Source organism: Heliangelus exortis, chromosome 1 (assembly GCF_036169615.1).
Source record: "Heliangelus exortis chromosome 1, bHelExo1.hap1, whole genome shotgun sequence".
NCBI classification, from domain to species: Eukaryota; Metazoa; Chordata; class Aves; order Apodiformes; family Trochilidae; genus Heliangelus; species Heliangelus exortis.
This window is the reverse complement of record NC_092422.1, coordinates 134076836-134099381: the sequence shown is the minus strand read 5'-3', so window position 1 is coordinate 134099381 and position 22546 is coordinate 134076836. Positions and strand designations below refer to the sequence as shown.

Here is a 22546-nt window from a genome sequence, read left to right as displayed (position 1 = left end):
GGGGCTTTGAGCAACCGGGTCTAGTGGGAGGTGTCTTTGCCCATGGCAGGTCGTTTGCAACTGGATGATCCTTATGGTCCCTTCCAACCCAACCCATTCTATGATTCTATGATATTGTGGTTTAACACATGCTCACAGAAGCATGTATTTGGGTTTTGGACTCATCCCTTGGCCAGCAGCACACTAGTGGGGTTCACTGTAGCTGCCAGAGTGCTTGGCGTGGGGCAGGCAGGCAGTTGTGGGTCAGCAGGTCCTCCTCCCCCCAGCCCACCCCTGTCAGCGAGGATGCTGGGGGGGCCGGGTTGGTGCCCTCTTGCCCACCCCGGGTAACCTGGCTTCTGGCCTGCGCTTCCCGGGAGAGGTGGTCACCCTGGCTCCAGCGGCCACCTCTTCCCGGCAGCCCTTGCCTGACTCCAGGGGGATTTAGTCCCGAGCTGGGGGGAGGGAGAGATGTTAAACAGGCTTTTCCCTAATGAGGTGTGACGCCAGCTGGAGAGGGGGAGAATCCTGCTTTTCTCCTGTCTGTTGCTCACTCCAGCTACAGGAGGAGGAGGAGATGTGTGTGTGTGCGCGTGTGTGTCCCCTCCTTCCTCTGCTGATTTGCTGCCTCTTCTGTTTCCTTTATGTGCTGTCCCCAAAGCGTTTTGGCAAGGTTCAGATTTCTGTGCTCACAGCTCAGTGCTCAAAGAGAAAAGGGGAAAAACAAAAGGGCTGGAAGAAGGAGGGAGTGTGGGGGGGGAGGGGATGGGATGGTGGCTGGGAGGAAGCCCAGCCACTCGCCCTGGCCAGGCTGGAGGGGCACAGGGATGCGCTAGGGTTTGTCCTCAGGACCCAATGGGGGTTTTGTTGGCCTCTTCCTCCTAGGATTCCCTCGGGTCGCTTGGGCCACCTCTGCTCAAATGTACCACTTGAACATTATTGCTGGTTTTCTGGCCCTTCCTTGTTGGAAGGGAGGACTCGAAAAAAACCCCAAGGTTTATTTCTCCTCCTGAAAAAAGTGGGTAGAAGCATTAAGTGAAAACCCGAGGGTTTGGGTTTTTTGCATAAGGTGAAAACCAACTTTTTGTTCACTGTACTAAGATTTGCACGGGGGGGGGGGGGACGGACGGGACACACGAAGAGAAAAAAAGAAGTAGACAAAAGCTTTACATGACAACATCAGTATCTTTTCCCAAGACAAATAATCTCAGTAATGCTTGGACTGTGCCTTTACCATAACCTACTTGCAAAGGGCGTGTCAGTCAGAAGGGACCAGGCTGAGCTCCAGGCAGCACCCAAGGCATTGTGGAGTAGGGTGCAAGCACCTTTCTGGAGGCTCTGACAGCCTCACAGCTGCTAATGAGGAACCTTAGTTAGCTCCGTGCTGTGAGCGATTTACTCCTGACTTGTGCCAGAGCTCAGCGTGGTGCCAGGACTCTGCACCCATCCCCTTGTGGGTCTGCGTGCCTGGTGCCTGTAGTAAACATCTGCAAAAATCCGTTCGCATCCGAGTCAGGTTCCTGAATCTGCTCTGGACCCACTATGAAGGGAGGGACAAGAAGCAGCTTCCTTGGGGGAGAGGAGGCAGTAAGGGAAGGGGGGAACTCCCGGCCAGGTGTTTTGGGAAAGACTGATGGGTCCCTGTCCAGGAGACAGCACTTTGCCCAGTGCCCGAGGAATGTCCCCCAGCTCCCCCGCTGACCTGCCAGCTCCCAAAATGTAAAGGTCACTCCAAGGCCTGGAAAACAATGGTTGCAGATAGAGGGGCTATCTGAGCTGGTTCTGGCTACTGGTTAAGGAGTGCTGGTCAAACAGCAGGCTGAAAAGGCTCATGGGAAGCAATTTAAATGCTCCTTCATACAAAAGGCTGTCACATCCTAGCAGAAGCAGACTGCTGACTGACAGCTTTAGTGCACAAGTGTATGTGGATCAGGGAGAGGCTGACTGAGGGAGGAGCATCCAGGAGACTTATTCCCCCCCGCACCCTTTTTTCTGTGTCCTAACTTGTCATTTTTCACAGGCTGCAAGTTTACACCTGGGATGTTTTAGCATATCACATATGTTGGGTTTTTTCCCCTTTCTGAGGTATATTTCATTAGAAGGCAGGTGTCCACTTAGGTAATTTATAAATAAAATAATTTAACACCTTCAAAATACTTACCACTTACCAAGTGAATTCGCTCAGTAATTGCTGTTTATACCATGGGATTACTCTTTATCTGACAATAATATCACTGTCTTCAAGGGATGGCAAGCAGCAACTGCAGTTTTTGTATCAACTGGTCATTAAGTAGGGGAGTTGTCTAGAAGCCAGAACAGAGATTCTTGGGACTTTCCCTAGCTCTGCAGCAGCATTCTATGTCAGGCTTTGGCTGCCCACTGTCCTTTCCTTTCCTCGAGTTTCCACATATATATGCATTTAACACATGCTTCAGAGGGCAGGTGTCAGGCTTCCACCTGTGAAGCACTGGATATTTCACAAGAGGCAAATAAGAGCAGTGTTGATAATGAAAATACGCCATTAATACATTTCCAATAAAAAAACTTACAAGCAGTCTTTAATCTGCAATCTGTTATCAATAATTTTATTACTGCAGCCACTGTGGTCTAATAAAAAAGCACTTTCTCCTCTTTATTGGGTAAGTGCCAAAACATTTATCCTTTATTCTCTGGCCATTAACCTTTATTCTGTAGCCATTTGTGTATCAGTCTGTTGATTAACATTCAACTAGGAATTTGTATTCAACCCATTATTTACTCTGAAACACAAAAATAATAGCTTTTTATGCCTATGTTATTTATCTGTATTAAATCTTGTTAAGTGCTATATACTACTGATGATAAGTCTTACAGCAAGTGGATTTTTCTTAGCTGTTACTTTCTGTCATATAAATACAACTGTAGTTAAACTAGTAATATTTTGAGAACAGAGCTTGAAATTGCTAGCTGAAAAACAGATATTTCTCACAACTTGTGCAAAATGCATAGTAACTACATATCAGAACTTCATCCATTTTGTGGATCGGTTCCTGTATCCCCACCTTTACATGAACTCCATCATGCTGAAATAAGCCAAGATACTCTCCAACCCCTTCACCAAGGGGCCATGAGTTCTGAAAACCCTCCATCCTTTTTTTCTCTCTTACTGGAGGGGAAATTAAAAACCAAAACTGAAGAGAAACAAGTTAAATAATCAAAATGCCTGCTTTTCTTTGAAGCATTTGAATGCTAGCTTCCAGCCGTTTCTGGCTGTCCATCTGAAACTGCAGCTTCTCTGTGTAAGTGGCTTTTAGGCCCACGCTTTCTGAGCACATCTTTTAAATGAACTCACCATCCTTAGTGAGTGGAAAGCAAAGCAGGAGGAAGAAACTGTTGATTCCTGTCCATCAGCTGAACATGGGAGAAATCATTGGTTTCTTATGAGGCTGTAGTTGCTCAACCTCACTGAACCCTATTTCTTTATTTTATAGACAAAAGCATTTGTCTTCTGCCTGGAAAGTGACATTCTGTAAAAGCTTTTCAAGGTCTTCCCATAAACTTTTGCAACAAATGGGTAGTAGAAGCAGTATTTTTAATGATGGGGAAGGTTGGCTTACCCAGTATACGCTCTGCTGCTGTACACATACTTGAGGCTGCATGAGTCTTTCTGGTCCTGATCAGCCAGCAGTAAATTTTAAGAAATTATTTTGATGGTTGGATTTTTAATTTCTTTTTTTTACCCTTCTCTTTTTCTGCTTATTAGGAACTGGAAGCTGCTCTTCACAGAGATGATGTGGAGTTTATCAGCGACCTGATCGCCTGCCTTCTTCAAGGTTGCTATCAGCGCAGAGACATCACGTGAGTAACTTTGCTCCATGGCTTAAGTGCTTTGCAAGGGGAGCTAATTAACACTGTTGTGGGATGTTTCATGGTTTTAGGGTGATGACATGGCTGTGATCGGCAGCCACCAGCAATCAGGCCAGATGCTTCATCAAGTGGAAGGGAATTCTAGCTCTTCTTGGGCTGAGTTGTAGGTTTTGAGTTTTACAGGCCCAGTGTTAAGCAAACTTCTTTGTTCAGATCCCCTACAGATCTGTTTGATGCTCTGCTGTAGCATTAGACCATACAGTGAACATTCACATCTGCTCTTACACTCTGCACTCTATTTGGTCAAATTAGTGATATCACAGTCAGTCTTTAAATCACCACATATGTGTTCAACATCTTATATGCATTGTATAGAATAAAACTCGCTGCTCTGCAGCCACCTCACTTACACGGAAGATCCCATTGCTTTACAGAGGGACAATGGTAATTATTTTATTGGAAATAAGAGAAACACTGAAATCTGTTCAGTTGTGGGGTGTTGGAAAGTGTTTTGACATGCTCTCTGGATGTTTCAACATCAAGAGACACTTTGTTAGTGTCCACCACAGTAGCCTCCCAAACTGAGACATCTGTAGAATATCATTAGTTGAAGGATTACCACTCACACAGTGAAATGTGCTCCTAGTGATGATGAAGGCTTGTTGCAGTGTGTTTCATTTGTTCTTCTGTGAATCATGTTAATAGCAAAGCATAACTGCGGAGTCACAGACAGCTTGGCAGCATTTGCAGTTGCTTAGAAGATGTGGTAAGCAGTCCTCCTAAGCTGGTACATTGGTGCAACTGCAGGTGTTTGCACTGAAAGCTCTATTTCTTATTAATTGATTGTGTTCACATGATTGTATAACTTATTTTTTTATAGTGCCAGTTAAGTAGGTTCTCTTGCACTGCTGGGTTGACATTCAGCTTAAGTGGATACTGGGACCTGAACTGGGCAGCTGTGCTGCATTTACTGTCTCTGAATTAAAGGAATGTGGTTAGAAGCTTGATTGTAAAGGACTGCAATCATCTATACTTCTTCCATCAAAATAGCCACAGAGCTATGTAAACTTGCTTATAAAAATGCAGCAAGTTTGTATCTTCATACCAGAAACAACAGAAAGTAGTGGCTTAAATGTTTTGCCCACCTTAACCAGCTCTGCCAGAAGCAGTGGGAGATTTGTCTTTCATTAATTTCTAAAAATCAGCATTGCTGCTTTTCCTGAACTTTCCAGATCTAAGAGTGTCCACTTAAGAATTGCACTGTTTAGTTGTCTCCCCTTTCTCAACTATTTTAACTTAAGAAATTTTAGGGGTAAATCACGGGTCAGTTCCTGGTCATGCACAGTTGTGTGGTGCTCGTGGCAGCTCAGCGATGTGTAGTTACATGTAGCTCCCACTTTGTGCCTGTGCTTTGGTTAACTCTGAGCTGCAAAAGCTGCAAGGAGTTAACATCATGACAGAAGAAAGAGCTGGTGGCTTTGTGCAGCCTGGTCAGGGTGGGCATGCAGCATGGGTAGGTACCTATGAAGCTGTTGCTCTGTGTCTGTTCCTGTAGGAGAGGTGCCATAAGAAATGGTGGAGCGCCAAGTCACCTGGTGGTTGTGAGCACTTGCACCTCACCCAAATGGTCGTGGTGGGGAGAGCGTGAGGTGCCTGAAGGTGAAACCAGCTGCACCCTTTCTATAGCACCTCCCTTAGAAGGGGACTGGCTCATGGGTAGGGGAATAACAGGGAAAGTAATTTCTGCAGAGGAGATGCAGAACATCCCATCCTCAAGGGCAACAGGAGCAGTGCAGTGGAAATGGCTGAATGGATCTCTCAGGAAAACTGGGGCCAGATACCTGGAAACAGGGGGAAAGGTGCTGTATGCAGGGGGATGTCATGAAGAAAGAAGCATTAAGATGTAGTCTAAATTTGGAAATCTGTAGATAAATGAGAATGAAAATGTTGGTTTGGGAACACATTTCGGAAACAAGCTTGCCGCACTGATTGTTTCATGCCTACAAAATAACCATGGAATATTTCTCCAAAATGAATGTGTGTTTTCAAAGCTTAAAATTCTCCTTGTTCCTTACACAGTTATTTCCAATGCTTTTGTTTCTTCTCACCTGATTTCAAGAGGCATAGGCCTTGGCTGAGGAATGGCTTCCCTTCTTGTCTCCATTTTGTCCCCAGTTACTGGTAAAAAGTTAAGCCTCTGATTGATGTTTTTAAATGTTCAGCAAACAAAGACATGCAAATGTCAGAGGCAGAATTTATGTGGAGTTTGCATCTGGCTTTTTACAGTGGGCCAGGACTCCATATCTTTCTGTTGCAGACAAATAGCAGTTTTCTTGTCTTGCATGAGAAAAATCAGCAGTTTCACAGATCATCACAGTGGCATTACAGCAGTGATTTCTCCAGTCATTTATGCTCTGCATCCTCGTGCAGAGGCTATAAGCTGTTAATCTTGAGGCTGTAAATTTTGTCCCCTGTTGCACCTCAGAGGAGGAGGTTGGAGCTTGTTCTCATCCTTGTTCTTCCACTGGAACACTGCAGCTCGAGCACAAGCTGCTTCATATAACCTCATATAAAACATAGTTTACCTCCCTCTCCCAGGGGTTTTGAGGTTTAATTAATTTTGTATCATGTCTTACTCTTTGATGGCCAAAATGTTATCTGCCTATGCTTTCTCACAGTCTGTCTGGGAGCAGCTTGTAGTTCTTGTCACATCTGTTTTGACGGCATGCAGAACTTGCGGCGGAGCTGGGTTGCCTGGCTTTAATCACGCATCATAGAGGGGTATAAAACTGTCACATACCTTTGCTAATTATAATGCACTCTCAAGTAATTTTGGAAGAGGAAACTAGCTGAGAGCCCTTCTAATGCACAATTTAACATACTCTAGCTTGATTTGCTTTCTATCTTTTGGAAAAAAAAAAAAAGGAATTAAATTTTTGTAGTGTAGTGTAGTGATTCTTGGTTTTGAAGTAGAGCAACTTTACCTTGGCTTTCATGTTCTTTATGACAGACTTTTTTTTTTTTTTAAAAGGAATCACATAAAAGAGATAGACTTCTCTTTTTTTTTTTTTACTCTGCTTGATGGTTAAGGACTGTTGAATGTCAGGTAACTTAAGACTTCCTTTCTTTGAGTTCTGGGTATCTGTGGTTAGCTATGGAGACTACTTAACAAGATGCCCCATGATCTTCTCCAAACTCTTATTTATCATAACATCGCTGTTAGGGACACTCATCACTGACCTGGTTCTTGCTGTGTTAAGCACTGTAGAAGCACAGAACAAAAAAGATGGTAGTCTGCATTTCTGACTTCTAGCCTCTTTAGCAATGACCCTGTAGCTGTCCTTGCCTGGCACTGAGTGGTTTGAGCACTGGGCCATGACAATTTGCAGGCTGTTCTCATTTTTTCACTCTGACCCAAAATACGTCTGTGCCATCATGTGCAGCTTTTGTTGTTTTATAATACCCTTCATGGTATTCCTATACCATTGGTACAATCTAAGTACTAATGGTGCAAAAACTAATATCCTTGTAGCTTTTTGTTTGATCTCCTGGCCCAGTTTAATGCTATAGGCATGGTTTGGTTTGATGCCAGTCAGTTTATCTATACATTTTTCCTGTCTCTTGCTTTTGTGCACAAGTATTGAAATTTCAGTGTTTTCTTTTACTTGTTTCAAAACACAAATGCCAGAGAAGTGGAGCGGGAGAAAACTCTTAAATGAAAATTGGTGTTTATAACAAATAAAAATAAAGTGGTTTGAAAAAAATGCCAGTGCTTGTTTCTGATGCTCTCTGATATAAATTGGGCAGCTGCATAGTCCCTAGGGGCTGCCACTTTAATTCCAGCAGGAAATGTGACTTGATGACTTCTATCAAGACAGGAAGATCAGAGCTTCAGCTAACGGCAGTGGCCGCAGCAGGAGCCTTCTGCAGCTGTTTTTAAGTAAGAAGTGATGGTGTGACATGGATGTGTACACTCAACTAAAATAATCCAGAAAAGCTCCCACTGTTGAGCATTTCTTTGGGTGAAATTCATTCTTCATTTCTCTTATTATTGCATTTTTGCTATTTTTCTAATGTGATAGCATAGAAAGTTTCAATTACTTTATCATATTTCTCACCGGGAGGTGGGTTTTTTGCTGCTGTTCCCTCTTGAAAAGCACTTTAATTGCTTTTTCTTATTTTTGGTTTTTATTTTTTCAAACATGGACAAAGGAGACAGAAAGTAAGGAGAGACAAAACCAGTCTTTGCTCCTGGCTGTGCCCCCTGAGATTTTTTTTTGTTTTTCCATAACCCAGCAGATTGGTTCATCACTGTAACTGAAAGCTATCTAACTGACTTCTATGGCACCACAAACAGCATTTGGTACCTGAGGAACCTCAATTATTTTCATTCTTGTTATTCCCTCCCTTAATGCATTGGAATTTTTTATTCCCAAGTGAATCATATGTTTTGCACCCACCTTAATCTCTTGCTGGATCTATAAACTAACCTTAGAGTCTTTGCTTTGTAGTTTTCACCTGGTTTGTTGTAATATAGATAATAAGAAGATATTCCTTAAGTCTTCTTCCTTCCTCACAATTGTCTTAATTATTTCTTTCACATCCTTAGTTGTGGCATTGAGAAGTACACTCAGTAAGTCATCTTCCCTACTTGTTGGACTGCCAGTCAGGAATAATGCCTGTATTCTACTTATTTTCTAATGTTTGCTCTGTAATCACTTACTTGAGCTTTCATCAGAAAGAGATAAGGGGTAATCTTAAATCTTTCAGCCTATTGGGGCAGAATGCCCATTCTTGAGCAGTGTCTTTCATAGCTCTCAGTATTCACTTTGTTTTGTTACTTTTGTCTCTGCTTGACTTTGTCTTTACCCCTGCCCTCATGCTTTGATAAAAGTGACCTCAACAAAACATTTAGCATCTTGAAATTACCCTTCTGCATGTGACTGTGTGAGCAGTATCTTTTAAGAACTGCTGTGTCTAGGGAGTCTAGGTCTAGGGGGATAAGGCAGCAGGTCAAGTGGGAGACCTGGCAAATCAGTGCCAACTTCTTACTCTCACAGATATTGTGGTGAACCAGCCTGTAGGAATAGCCAAATCCAGGTGCTAAGACAATCTGGTTTTATTCAACACTTCAGCCCATGCCGTAACAGTCTGGACACAAGCTCCTTTCAGAAAGAGTTTTAATAACCAGCTCTTGCAGTTTTGCCCGTGACCTTGAATGTAACAACTGTTTCAGTGGCCCAGCCACAAAGCACCTCACTAACTCAGGATCATATTCATGAATGCCAAGTGAATATCAACAAGATCAGCATTATTTACAGTCTGACTTTTAAAAAGTGCTGCCATGCATACATCATAGAGATTGGTGGCTGGCCTCTGGAATCGACCCAATATCATCGGCACAGGAGATACTGTGAGGGGGCAAGGGAGATGAAGTGGCTACATTGCTCATCTTGAATCTAATATTAATATTTACTATAATAATAGCCAAGCCATGCAAGGTGAGCCTTCTAAAGGGTAAAAAGTGAGAATGAGACAGCTGGCAGGTGTTGGGAAAAGAAGGATGAGATTACAGCTGTAAAATAACACGGTCATTCAGAGATTAATGAGAAGCACAGTGGAATAAAATCATAGAGTTCAAGTATAAATAAAGCTAAGTAAATATCTTTGAGTCTCAGATGGATAAACTGAATCTTTAAGAAAGAATTTAAAGAAAAGTTGTTAGCACATTCTGGAAGCGCTATTCCATAGGTGTGATGGAAATTAAGGAATGAAAGGGGTAGAAGAAAAAGCAAGCATGGAAGCTGTGCTGTTATTGTCAGGGCAGACAGATGAGGGAGAAATAGATTGGATAGCTAGGGAGAAGCAGGAGTTATGTAAAACATTGACAAGGAGGAATAGGTGACTAAGCTTTAAAAGATTAATAGAGAACAGTCAGTGAGGGGTCTTGGAGACTGAAATGATGTCATCATGCCACTGTCAAGAGTTTGAAATATGAAATGGACATCTGTATTTTAAAGTTATTGATATTGCAAACCAAGTACTTCTTAGAGAAGGAAGAAAGCAATGATGAAGAAAGAAATTGAGAAGGCAGTTGAAAACACTCTCCTTAGAAAGTAGAAGACAAAGAGTGATGGAGAGAGAGGGACAGGATGTTGAAGTTCTCTCCATGTGAAACCTTTACCCTCACTGTAGAGACTTTTGCAGGCCACTTCCCAGCACCTCAGCCAGGTTCAAAAACTGATCTTTGGTCCAAGGATGAATACTGGAGAAGTTCTTAAATTATTTTCTTGGAGCCTTTCAGTACCAGTAAGCTAGATGAAGAGCTGGGACAGCAGCTAGCCAGCTGCTAAACCACCACCATAATTTTGTGTGTCATGTCAATCTCTGAAGTCACCTATACTTCTATTTTTTTCTCTCATTTTACCTTCCATCCTTCCTAAGTTTCTTTCTGTAGTGTTTTAAGCTTTTTAGGAAAGACCTGTTCTGGAACATATCCCTAAAGTGGCTTCCTTAGCATACATTTATTAATCTCTAAACCTGGGCTCATGCATTGTGCCCGGAAACTTATATGTAGGACTTATTCTAAGAAATAAATTTGCTAAGCTTGTTTGCTCTAAGGCAACCCTACAGTGGGTATTTTTTGCCGCAGAAGGGACTCCTGTCCCTCAATCAGCATATTTTTCTACCATCAGCAAGCGCATTAGGGTTTGTTTCATAGGGATTTGTGCCACAGTATGCGCACCTGTCCTGGTTCTCCATCATCATCATCATCAAGACAATAGCTCCATCTTCATCCCCACAGTGCTCATTATACCCTTAGGTCCTCTCTACACTCCCTGAACAATCGGAAGAGCTTGTGGTGCAGCATTACTGTTGTGTTACCTTATGGCTATGAATTGGGAGCATACTTTCTGTTGATGGGCACTAGGAATGAACAATGCAGCATTAAGCTGGAGCCGGGAATGCATAGTAAGTAATGGTCCTCTTCCAGTCTGAATGTGGGGCACAGAGAGCCTCATTCCTGTTTGCTCTTTCAGAATGTTTTTACTAAGTTAATCGGCTCCAGCTCCAGAGGTTGATCTGCTTCTCTTCAGAGTGTCACCATCAAATAACAGTAGTAGAAAGGAAGAAGCATGAAAATGAAAACTGTCAAGCAGGAATTGAAACCTGGTTAGATGCAGGTGAAAGTAATCGGTGGGAGAAGTGAAATACCATCACAGGCCAAACAAAGCCCTTGCTGTCATACCAGGTCATCTCACAAAGTGAAAGAGGGGTTGTAGATACATTCCTTTATTCTGCACCATCCAAAAGGCTGTGTTCATCCCTCCTGAGGTAGAGGTTACTATGGGTTGATCTGCATTTCATCATGTCTAGACTGACTTTTTGTTGTCCATGCCCTGTATGTTTGAGTGTTAGGGTCACACAGAATAAGACACATAAGAAGGAGGAAAAATCTCCATTGCCTTAAGAGTCAAAGTGTGCACATGGAGGCAGCATGTGGCAAGAGCAGAGAGTACAGCAGCGATTCTTACACTTCTTTGTGTCTGTGTAGCCATCAAGATCCCTCCCTTATGGACTGCACATCTTTTTCAGGACAGATCAGTATGCACTGGCTATACACCCAGCATGCATGAAGAGATCACTGGCAGCCTGCATCTTACCATGTCTCTCACTCCACACCAGTGTTACCCAAACCTAACCCCTCCCCCTCAACAGGTCGACAGTTGGCTTCCCCCAAAGCTTTTTTCCTCTTGAGCACACAGATCCTTCTTTTTATTACATTTAACACCATGTAACTAGCTCTTGGGCTAGTTAATAAATGGTTCTAACACCCATTCCTTTTTTTTTTTTTACCTTCTTCTCTTACGGATCCTTCAAGAGATTGCCTTTTGTTATTCAAAACCAAAGGTACTTTACACAGAAGCAATGCAGAACCCCCCAGGCTTCAGACGATGTCTTGGCTCTGGGTTCATTATGCCTATAAGTGATTCCCATCCTCCCTGTCTGATAAGCCTTGGGGAAGAACTGGACAGAGAAGAATGCAGCACTCCGAATTCCTGAGGGGTGCTGGGAGGCATCCATCCATGAGAGGACTGGAGGAGCAGCTCTCACCTGCTGATCAGGGACTTTCAGGATCTTTGTTTCACCCTACCCAGGGATCCTCCTGCCTTTTTCTAATTTCCTTTACAAGGCTGACAAAAATCTGGCCTCCTGTCTGCGGTGGGGGAAAGGTACCTTCTTTTTTTAATTTATGCTGAGAAATGTCTAAGTTGAATTGCTCCTCGAGTCCGAAACCTGACTTTAGGAGCTGCTGTCTCAGATTTATTACCTTGGGAGCATGTGCTCTTCTGAGAAACCAGGCTCTTTCCTTTTCTGTTGCATCCAAAAAGTGACTTAATTTACGATTAAGTCGTTGGTGTCATCAAGCCTGCTGCCTGCTGATGTGCCTGTAAAGTCTCCAGTTTGGCATAAGTATTGCTTAATCTTCTCTTGATGATCTTACTTTTCACCAGGAGACCAGCTGTGCCCTGTGGATCAGTGCATTCTTCCTTCATCTGGCTCACCTGCCCTGCACCTCTCTCTTGTGTTCTCAATATTGCTCAATACTGACTGCTGTGGCAGCTCATTACCATTATCTCCCTGTCCTTTGGTACCAGCCCACACTCCAGTCAGTGCCTTCAGTACACACGCCAGTGTTGGCTCTGAAACTTTTGCCTTCCACCTTTGCCAGTGGTGTCTGTCACTCATTTTCTGATCTTGAGCCTGACAGAATACTGCATTTCAGGGTCTTATGAGATTTTTGCCTCTTGATCTGAGCATGTTGTCAGGTCAGAAATCATGTTGCCAGTCTAGCTGCCAGTTATAGATCCCCTTGGACAGGGATTGTGTCGAGCTCCAGTTCTCCCCAGCTCTCTGACTCTGGTCACTAGCATGCCAGGGAATTCATTGCTTAATGAAAGCCATTTTCCCCAGCCCATCCTCGGGCAAGATCAATGTCATCCCATGGCAAGAGGTGATACACATAGACATCTCCTTTGTATCCTGCAGTATCACATGCCACCTTGACACCAAGCTTCCTTCAGGTGTGATACACATTTTCAGTTCTATCATTGATTCATCATAAGCGCTTGAGGTGACATAACTTCTTTCCTTGGTCCTTTTCACCTTGGACATAGTGTGTAGTGACATGAGCACTGGTACCACACTCTGGTACAGCTCTGCCTCCCTCTCTGAGTAAATCTTCAGTAACTGATATCGCCTCCACAGATTGATTACTTGGGGCAGCAGAAGAGTGGTTGGCACTGCTGGGGACATGCATCTTGGCTGCTCCATGACTGATGGACTGCCCAGTGCAAACCTCTGATTAAGAAACAAGCTATTTACTGCTTGACAGACACTCAAGGTTTCATCCCATTCAGACAGGCAGGATATCTGACAGACCTGTCTTGACAGGAACTTTCTGGAGCTTCATACGTATTTCTAGATGCACAGTATTTTACAAATTCAGGCATATAGCAAGGAAACAAGGTCTCTTTTTAGGCAAGAAGAGAAAAAGCAATTGCAGTATCATCTGCTTTCCTCCATGCTGGAGCTGTGTTTCATCACAGTGGTAGGTAGGAAAATGCATGTTAGCAACTGATTACAGAGCTGGTTTCGTCTTGTTTAAAACTCTTGCTGTTTTCATGGGTTGTACTGAAAGCAAATGGTTTGTTGTTGATTTCCAGATAATGTCTTAAAGGTAAAATTGAATAATCAGTGAAGCACAGAGTATCTGTGGAATTAATATTCTGGCAAAGATGGGCAGGTGTGTTTAAATACACCTTTAGTATGAACATGGTCATCCTGAATTAAACCCAGCAATGCTCGTGGCAAATAGTGTAATCACATTTAATTAATCATATTTTTGCAGTTAAAATTAAGGAAAAAGTCTTATTTTTAATACTGTCTCAAATTATCTCTTCTTTGCATTCATTCAAGGTAAGTAATCCTTTCTGTTCGTCTATTGCTTCCTTAATTTGAGTTTTCACAAATATATATAGCAATACTCTCTGCTCACCATGGTGATGTTTCAGAATCTTTTAGCAGAATTATTTCCTCCCCTTTTTAATCCAGTTATCCAACCCATTGATTTGTCATCAGTTTTTACTCAGATTCCAGCTTCAGTGAAGGAGGGGGTTCCTGTTTCTCTGTCCATAACTTTACTTTAAAATCTTCTGTGCACTGAGAGCACAAACATTCACTGAAGGAAGTGTTGAGTGAGCATTGAAAGACAAACAGGTAGTCATCATGTTTTAAGTTTTATTTTAATCCCATTAATATTCTCTGAATCCAGGCAGTGTACACAGCCTCCTGCTCATCCTCTTTGCCTCCAGGCCTTTCTCTTCCTTTGGTACCATATACATTCAGCTGCTGTTTGGCATGTTTCTGGCTGTTCTGGTTTTATTGCTGCTCATACCCTTATTTCTTCTTTTCCCCAATCAACCAGTGAAAACGTTCCAGCAGTCCTTGCTCCTACCTAAAAATTGAATGTAGGCCCCCACACCCAGTGTACATCTAGTGAACAATATGTGTTTTCCTCATCCTCCAAGTGCTGCATAAGCCACCAGACTTTGCAAATCCAGCCTCTCTTTTCTCTAGTGCTTCACATCTTCACATCAATTGCTTTGTTTCCTTGACTTACTTGGCCAAATAGGGCTGCTGGTCTCTTGAGGCAGGGAGATGGATGCTGGGTATCTGCTCTTCTCTTTCTGGTATTGTGGTGGAGAGGGAGAAGGGGAGCAACAGAGAGGCAGATACAGGCAGTGAGGAGCAGCTTGGCATAGGTGGAAGAAGGGCCATCAGCACTTTCAGATTGTATTTGCTTCACCAAAAATCACTTCTCAGGCAGAAAGAGAAGCAAGAACATGCCTCTTTGTTTTCCCTCCCTATACCTTGAGGTGTTAGGGGTAGGATGACAACATAAAACACTTGTGGCCCCTCCTGCTGGTCCTGGGGATGGTGTTGAAAAATAGAGCAGCCCTGGCTTAGAGAAGGGTGCTTGGAGCTCCTGCAAGCTTGGAGATGGAAAATGACAGGACAGTTCAAAGTAACAGGTATGTGTGATTTCTCCTGCCGGTGTTGCCTTTCTCTCACATAGCCCAATTAACAGGGGTCACAGAGCACTGATTAGCTGCCGTGGCATTTTGTGAACATAAAGCAGTGAAAAATCCAGGGTGAATGGGGGAGAGAAGATCAAATAGACACTTATCTCAGCACTCCTGCCTGTCCCCAGCATTTGCCAGCCTAAGAGAAGAGCCTTTTCAGAAGAGGCCAATGCAGGACAGTGCTGTATCTATGCTGGTATCTCTGCTGCTTTTCTGCATTCACTCAGCAAAATGACAAACAAGTCACCTGCAGCGGCTGTGTCATGCATAGAGTGGCTGCTAAATAAAAGCCAAATCACAGAAGAAGCATGGACTGTAGGCAGCTGGGGAAGATCAGAACATGCTCTTTTGCCACACTGCTGCATGAGATCAGTTTCTACAGCTGGCATCCTCTTTTGGAGGGGTGGACTTGCTGCCCCCCATCCCTTTATGAGGGAAAAGGGGTGGGAGGATGCACATGTCAGCTCACAAAAGGTAAGAGGGCATCTCTGTCTCATTTGAGAGTTGGTGAGTGTGGACTAATAGTGCTAAAGAGCCCAAGCTGGAAACTTCCTTCATTGCTCAGTTTTTCTGCTGTGGCTGTGAGGAGAAGGTTGTACAAGCAGATCTGGAGCCTCCAGAGAGTGGCCGTCAGCAGTGACCTTGTGGCTTCCCTTTGTGCTCCCCATTTTTGGGGGGTAGCAAAGCAACGCTCCCACTTCAGCTGTCATACCCAGGTTAAGTGGCTGCACTTGCTTCTGTCAAGCCAGCACATGCTCCTGTGGTGTGATCCCTTATTAGACTAGACAGCCCACATCAGCTCTCCATTCTCTCTGCCTCCCTGGAGACTCTGCCTCGCTCCATAGCTGTTCCTATTCTGCTTCTTTGTGGGATACAACATATCTGCCAGCTCCCCTTCCAACTTCCCTAGTTTTTATTGTATAGAAGATCACTTGAAGTAAGATGAAGGAAGACCAGGAGCGGGAGAGGAGTATTATAGCTGCTGACAGTTTTGTATTTTCTTGGCTTATTTTTTCCCTCTCCTAAACATGAACACTTGAGGAGTTCAGTTGGGAAGGCAGTGGATTATCTGGCATCCAACCATGTAAATCAGGTTTCCTTAGCGATATTAAGCAGCCTCTCTGCTGGAGGACCTCCTGTCCTAACTTTGTGTTATCATATTGGAAGGAAGGTCTAGAACCCTGAGATCTTCTCTAAGCATCTCTTCAGTGTATTTTTGGGGTTAGTCCCAGTGCCCAGAACTTGAGTTTTTGAAGCAAATTATGGGGTGGGCAAGTGAGGGGCAGGGAACAGGAATTGCCAAGGTGCTGAAATTACTCTGCTGTTCTTCACTTTTGTGAAAGACTTGGGTGTATCTTTCATGGATATGGAAACCTCTGATCAGTGATCTTTGAGACTGGCAAGTCCAGGAGTTAGACCAAACTACGTTAGGGACGAGCTGCCACCACTTAACATTTGCTAACAGATATTTTTTTATTACTGTGCTTTGAAATAAACAATGGTTGTAATGAAGAAAAAATGTCTTCCCATGTTTGGCAGTGGTTAAGACAAATGTCATTGTGTGTAGAGTTCAGTGAAATGCATCAACACAGTTCTTTAGGTGCCTTTCTCTTTCCCTTCACTTCCAGTGTTCCTGATGACCACACAGGTAAGCCACAGAATTACTTGAGGTTTGGACAATGTCTGCATTCATTTCTAACTTTCAATGGAGGACAAGAAGCAGACCTGTAGGTGCCTTGTGATGGTCTTGTGCTCCAGCAATCTCTGGAGTCTGTCTTCTCGGCTCTGAGAGGAGAAACTTTGCTTTGGAGCTTTGATCAGTACAGTTTGATTTTAGTTTATTTTACTCCCATTTTATGGTCTCATTCAGGTTCTGTTAATGTTAGCGTCTTACTCTTGTTGACACTTGTTGGCCAGCTGCTTTTCTCCAGGCATGTCTCAAGAGAGGGCACTGAGAAGCAGGATGAGCCTGGATGTTTGTTTGTTTCAAAAGGGCTCTGCCAGGGTTGGCTCTTTCTGTGAGGCCCATCACCAGTTTGGTGTGGCCATGAGTTGCTGCTTTCCTCAACACTGTCCCTGGCTGGGATTTGGGAAGTCTGTCCTCATCAATGGTGCTGCTAGTTAAATTGGAAACAAAATGTGGATGTTAAAGTTTAAGGTCAGAATTCCTGGATCTCTGGGTTCTTGTCCATTTTGCTCTGCTGCAGCGAAGTGTTTTGAGGAGAGACCCCTCAAGGTTGCTTGTTACACTTGAGCCCCTGCCTAAGTGCCTTGATGACAAGTTGGCTGGGGGTCTGGGGTCTGAGGAATGTGTCGGGGTATGAGGAATGTGTGCTTTCTGTTGGTTTGCATGCCTCTGAGTCAGCTGCACACAGGGGACTTGGAAGGAAATGGGGAATACACCTGCCCAACCTTTTTTCTTTTTCTTTTTTTTTTTTCTTTTTTTCTTTCTTTCTTTTTTTCTTTTTTCTTTCTTTTTCTTTTTTTTTCCCAGAATGATGAGGTAGTATCTTTTATTCCCCATGCATCATGCCTTAGTGTCTCAGTAGGGTAAATTGTTTGAAGGTAAAGTACAAGCTGGTCCATAAGGCTTCCTCCCCCACCTCATATTTGAAAGCTCATTAATACAGTTAAAAAAAAAAAAGTCTCCATTGTTACATGAGAGCTCAAGGTCAGGCTGGTAGTAGTAACTCATATTGCTTCTAAGGTCAACCTAAGCTTTCTCTTTCTGACAAGCCACGATAGATTGATCATGGGGGCCCTTACATATTTTTTTTCTTCTGAAATAGGCTTTGCTTCTCCTGACCCTGTTAATGATGTTTGACTGAGGTCATACCAGAAAACCCTGAATCCTTCCCATTACCTTCTAGAGGGCTTGCCTTTGTGCCAAAGTATTGTATGCTTGTTAAGAATTAAGCTTTTTTGATCTCTGTGGTAGCAAAGAAGCTGTCTTCATTGGAGAAGGGAGAAATATGTTGAATGCCATCTGTCATTTAATGCTCTCATTAACACCTGAGTGACTCCCAATGCCAAACTGGTGCCTTTTTGCCAATTCAGAACTTAAAAGGTGCCAGCCCATAGGGTGAAATATCTTCAGTCCATAAAATTAATTCCATGTTAAAACATCTGTTCTGAGAAGATCTTGATTTTTGTTGTTGTTTCTTTTGACTAGAGAGATCACAGATGAAAAATCACTTCTCTTGTGTGCTGTGAATTAAATGCCTGAAAACGTCTTCTTTAACTTATTACTAAGAACCTTGTTAAAGCAATGCTTGTGCTGGGTGGCTGAGGAAATCCAAGTCTTTTTCAGCTTTTACCAGTCAGGTGTACCACCTGTTGTTTTGCTTACTAGCTAACTCTGTAAAACGAACTATGAGAGTAATTATATTCCTGCATAAATAGTCTTTGAGGGAAAGACTGAGCTCTCCCAGTCTTGTTTTCCATGTTCCTCCCACATCCTACCCTTGGGCAGGAGTTGGAGAAGGTCTATTGTTATTCCTGCTCTTAGTCATTCTCTGGTTTTGTCAGGTTCTTGGTTTTAATCTCAAGTACAGAACATTACAGTTGCCTGGGATTAGTTATAGGTCAGACTTGCTGTTTTCCCAGCAAGTTTCAGCTCAAGAGCATTCCAGTATTTACTCTTCTGTTGCATTTTGTAAATTAAATGATACAAGAAACTTAAAACATAAGCTGGTGGGTCCAGGCCATTATTTGGCATCTGAACTTTCAGAAGGCTCACCTGTGTGTGCCAAGAATATCTGAGTATCAATGACAGATTTTGGTTTCCAGTATTTCCAATTCCTTACCCTAATGTTTTGTTTGGTTTTTTTTTGTAATCCAATATTTACTCCCACAAGATTGGGAGCCTTAGGTTGTGTTGATTTTTTTGTTTTGGTTTGGGTTTTTTGGACTTTTTTGAGAGTGAAGGAAGAGTAGGGGCTTGCAACAAAATTGGCACAGTCTGTGGTATAGTAATTCCACACTCAGGCCATGGCACCCTGCCTGTAGGAAGTGCAGATTGACACGGGGACTCTCTTACTGAATCGGTGTTTGTTTTTGCTTTTGGGGTTTTTTTTTCGGTTTGATTTTGCTTACAGTTTCCCAGCCAAGATCTGATTTACTTTGGACACTTTAAAACTAAAAGCACAAATGGCTCTGCTTCCTCTGGGCACAAGGATAAAGAAAAATAAGTGTGTGTTTTCACATTGTGGGTTCACTCAGAAGAATTTTGCATTGGATTTGCCCTACAGGATGCCTGTGGGGCTGGGGTCTCTAGATGCAGCTGTGCCCTCCCAAGTGTGCACACCAGAAGCTCCAACCAAAATTTTCCATATATTCTGTCAAACCTGTGACATCTCACCCTCTCTTCCAGAGGTTTCTAAAGGAGCCCTTCTGGGAAGTTGGGCATGGTGATGAGCAGCAGGATGGGGTCTCTTCCTGCTTGCTGACCAAGCTTCTTATTCTGACAGCTGTGTGACCCCATGCATTGAAACCCTGGGTGATGGAAAGGGTGCCTCTCCTGTGAGCAGGGATAGACCACACCGAAGCAGTCTGCCAAATGGGTACCATGAGGCGGGGGGGGGGAATCTCCATCTCCCCTCTCCTGGAGCACAGAGAAATCTCCCTCTTTGGGAGGCAGCCGGGTGGCAGATGGCCAGGCTGCAGGTCTGAGCTCTTGAGGGGTGTATCATTTCTCCAACTGGATGCTGATAGCAATGCTGGGGAGGAGCCCCTCCTTTGGCTTGCTCCCTGTTAAGTCCTGAAGTTTTTTGCAGCTGCTACTAAAGATCACAGGTAACTTTAGCTTCAGCCCTGCTGGAACTCTTGTGGATTGTCTGCCACTATTGCCCCACATTTCCCTTTGCATGTGCAGAGGTCCACAACATATGATTAAAACTTTCAGCCACAGATGTGATTCGTCTCTGACCTGTTTCCCAATAATTGAAAAAAAAAAAAAAAAAAAGTTAGGAACCTCTGGCAAGGACCCTGTTGTTTTAGAGCATAGTCAGGGACAAGACAAAGTAATTGCATTGGGCTTATGAGAAATCACCTGTATCCATCTGGGGTGTATCACATAGATATACATGCACTATTCCTCCACTTCCCCACTTCAGCTATCCAAGTTGCTTTCCTTATGTGGTGGCAAGCAAAACAGAGGACATTTGACAAGTGAAGAAAATAGTAATGGTTCAGAGGCTAGTGAAGTTAGGATGGGGAGGAAGACAATCTGTGTGTAGGATGAAGTTTTACAGTTAGAGTATTCCAGGATGACTTCTCTGACTTCTTACAGGTGATCTCTGTGATAGTTTCCCTTGGTTAATGAGCTGTATGGAAGATGCTTTTGCTGTATGATGGGGTGGTAGAAGTGTTTAGAATATAGTGACATTCACTGTGGCCTGTATTTTCCCACTTTTCTATAAAGTGTTTCTAGGAGCCTCAGTTTACTTTAAGGGAGAGCTGCTGATTTTCTTTTGGATACATGTCTTTACACAGAATGTGTCCATATATGAGTCAGTCCTCTTTGGGAATACTCCTATTTTTAGGGAAAGGGCATTTCTGATTTAGCACTGCCTCTACTGGCTGAGTATTGTTACAAGTCTCAGTGATGCTGAGCACCTCAGAAGAGCATCAAAGACCCCATCTCCTCATCTTAATGATTTCACTCCTGCCTTCCTCCCACCTAAAAAAAAGGGGGTTTTGGAGGTTCTTAGCTGCAGCAGAGACTGAAGGACTTGCCACACCTGCAGGTGGATCACTGTCCTGCTTATGAGCTTGAAAAAAGGATATTTGACAGACTGCATCCAGATCATTCCAGTCCTGGGCACTGTCTGTCTGTTTCCTGGGTTTTAATTTTATGGATAATACTACAAAGTCCCAAGCATTTCTGCTTTGCATATGGGAGAGCCAGAGAGTGCAGACTTCTTGCAGATAGCTATGTTCCCTGCAGATTGTCTTCCCCAAACCCAGGGGGGCTGTGTCAGAAACCTTTTTGAAAGGGGAATTTAATAAAGACAACCTAAGTGAGGCTAATTGTAGGTGTGGCAGACAGGTTGAAGACGAGCACCCCACATTTGTCTGAAGGAAGGAGGCAGGGCCCCATGAAGAGGGAAAATATAAATTGGGTAAGATTTAGAGTGACTGGGAATGCCTTGAGACATCTGGTTCCCATCTCTGGCTCTCATTTCTATCCTTATTCAAAGCGACAAATGCACAGTAGCTGTCTTTGAAAATTGATGGTGGTAGGAACTCAAAGTACTCTTGAGAACAGAGCCTGTAATGTATCGAGCACTGGGTGGATGGCACAAATTTCTAGTGTTAGCCACTTCTATGAAAGTCAAACTCAAACCAAATTGGTTAAGTCAACAGCACCAGTCCCCAGAGGGAATCAGAATTACATAGGCAAAGATTTCAGCTAATCTTTTGGAACTGAGGGGGTTCCAGCTCATGCAAGTGGTAAAATTCTCTCTTTGACCCATTATTATTTTGGTTTGGTTTTTTTGTTTGTTTGTTTGTTTGTTTTTTGGTTTTTTGATAATAAAAAAGTAGCCAGAAAAATAGGAACAGTCTTCATCCTGGCATCCCACATCACTCACTAGATTTTCAGGATCATAGAGAAAGTTTTTTTTTTTGAGTCAATGTTATTGGAAATAGCCAAAGCTTGAGTATCAGATCTGATTAAATAATCTTCTGTCTTGTGCTCTGACAGTGTCAAACAGCTGAATTTGAGGAGCTGAAGCTCAGGTGCTCTCTGAGATCTTATAGTCAATCCCTTTCTGTAGTGGACTAAGCATTCGAATACGGGTATTGCTTTCCTGTATCTTGATGCTTTCCTTCTTCCTTTCAGGAAAAGATGTTCTGATTACTATTTCTGTTCTGGAAGCTAGACTCAATTCCCTCTTGTTGTTGTTCTTTTTGTGTTTGGGGTTTTGTTAGTTTTTTTGGTGTTGATTTGTTGTTTTTTTTAATCCAGTGGTTTCAGTAAATATCTGGCATTTAAGCTGTGTGTAATCAATTAGCACTCTAAAAGATGAAAAGACCATAAAGAAAAACTAATATCCCACTTCTACTGAAGTTGAAGTCCTTGCTGAAAGTTGGGTTAGGTCTCAAAGTACATGAGGAAGGCACTGTGGGAATCCACAGCTACCTCAGATAGGTTTACCCTACACTGATTTTTTTTTTTTTAAGGATAGCTGCTGTAGATTTTAGTCTAAACTAGTACTTGAACCAGCACAGAAATCACTTCATAAACCAGTCCTCCTTTGTTGTGATGACTGAGCTTTTGTGTGTGTAAGGGACTGTTTCATTTGTTTGTTTGCTGATATTAGTGGGGCAGAACAGTGACACTTGGCAATATTAAATACTCTGCTTGTGTCTGGTGGAAAAGAGCAAACTCCAGGCTTCAGAAGGCACTAGATCCAAGGACATTCAAGCATGTATTGTCAAATCAACCTGAGGGCTGGTAGCATTCATCTGGTGAAAGGAGTTATCTCTGGGAAGTCAGCTTGCATTTGACGTCAGAAACAAGCAAGCTGATGGGGAGTGATCTGCAGCGTGGAGAGCATCAACTTCCCTCC

General features: G+C 43.2%; 1 protein-coding gene across 3 annotated transcripts in view; it reads left to right on the top strand.

Moving 5' to 3' along the window:
* CECR2 (CECR2 histone acetyl-lysine reader) overlaps positions 1-22546 on the top strand; it is a 95281-nt gene that overhangs the window by 47092 nt on the left and 25643 nt on the right. For all 3 annotated transcript variants that reach the window (XM_071767477.1, XM_071767487.1, XM_071767470.1), the window contains exon 2: positions 3722-3816. In XM_071767477.1, the coding sequence (XP_071623578.1) occupies positions 3722-3816 (95 nt within the window). The remainder of the gene's footprint in view (positions 1-3721; positions 3817-22546) is intronic.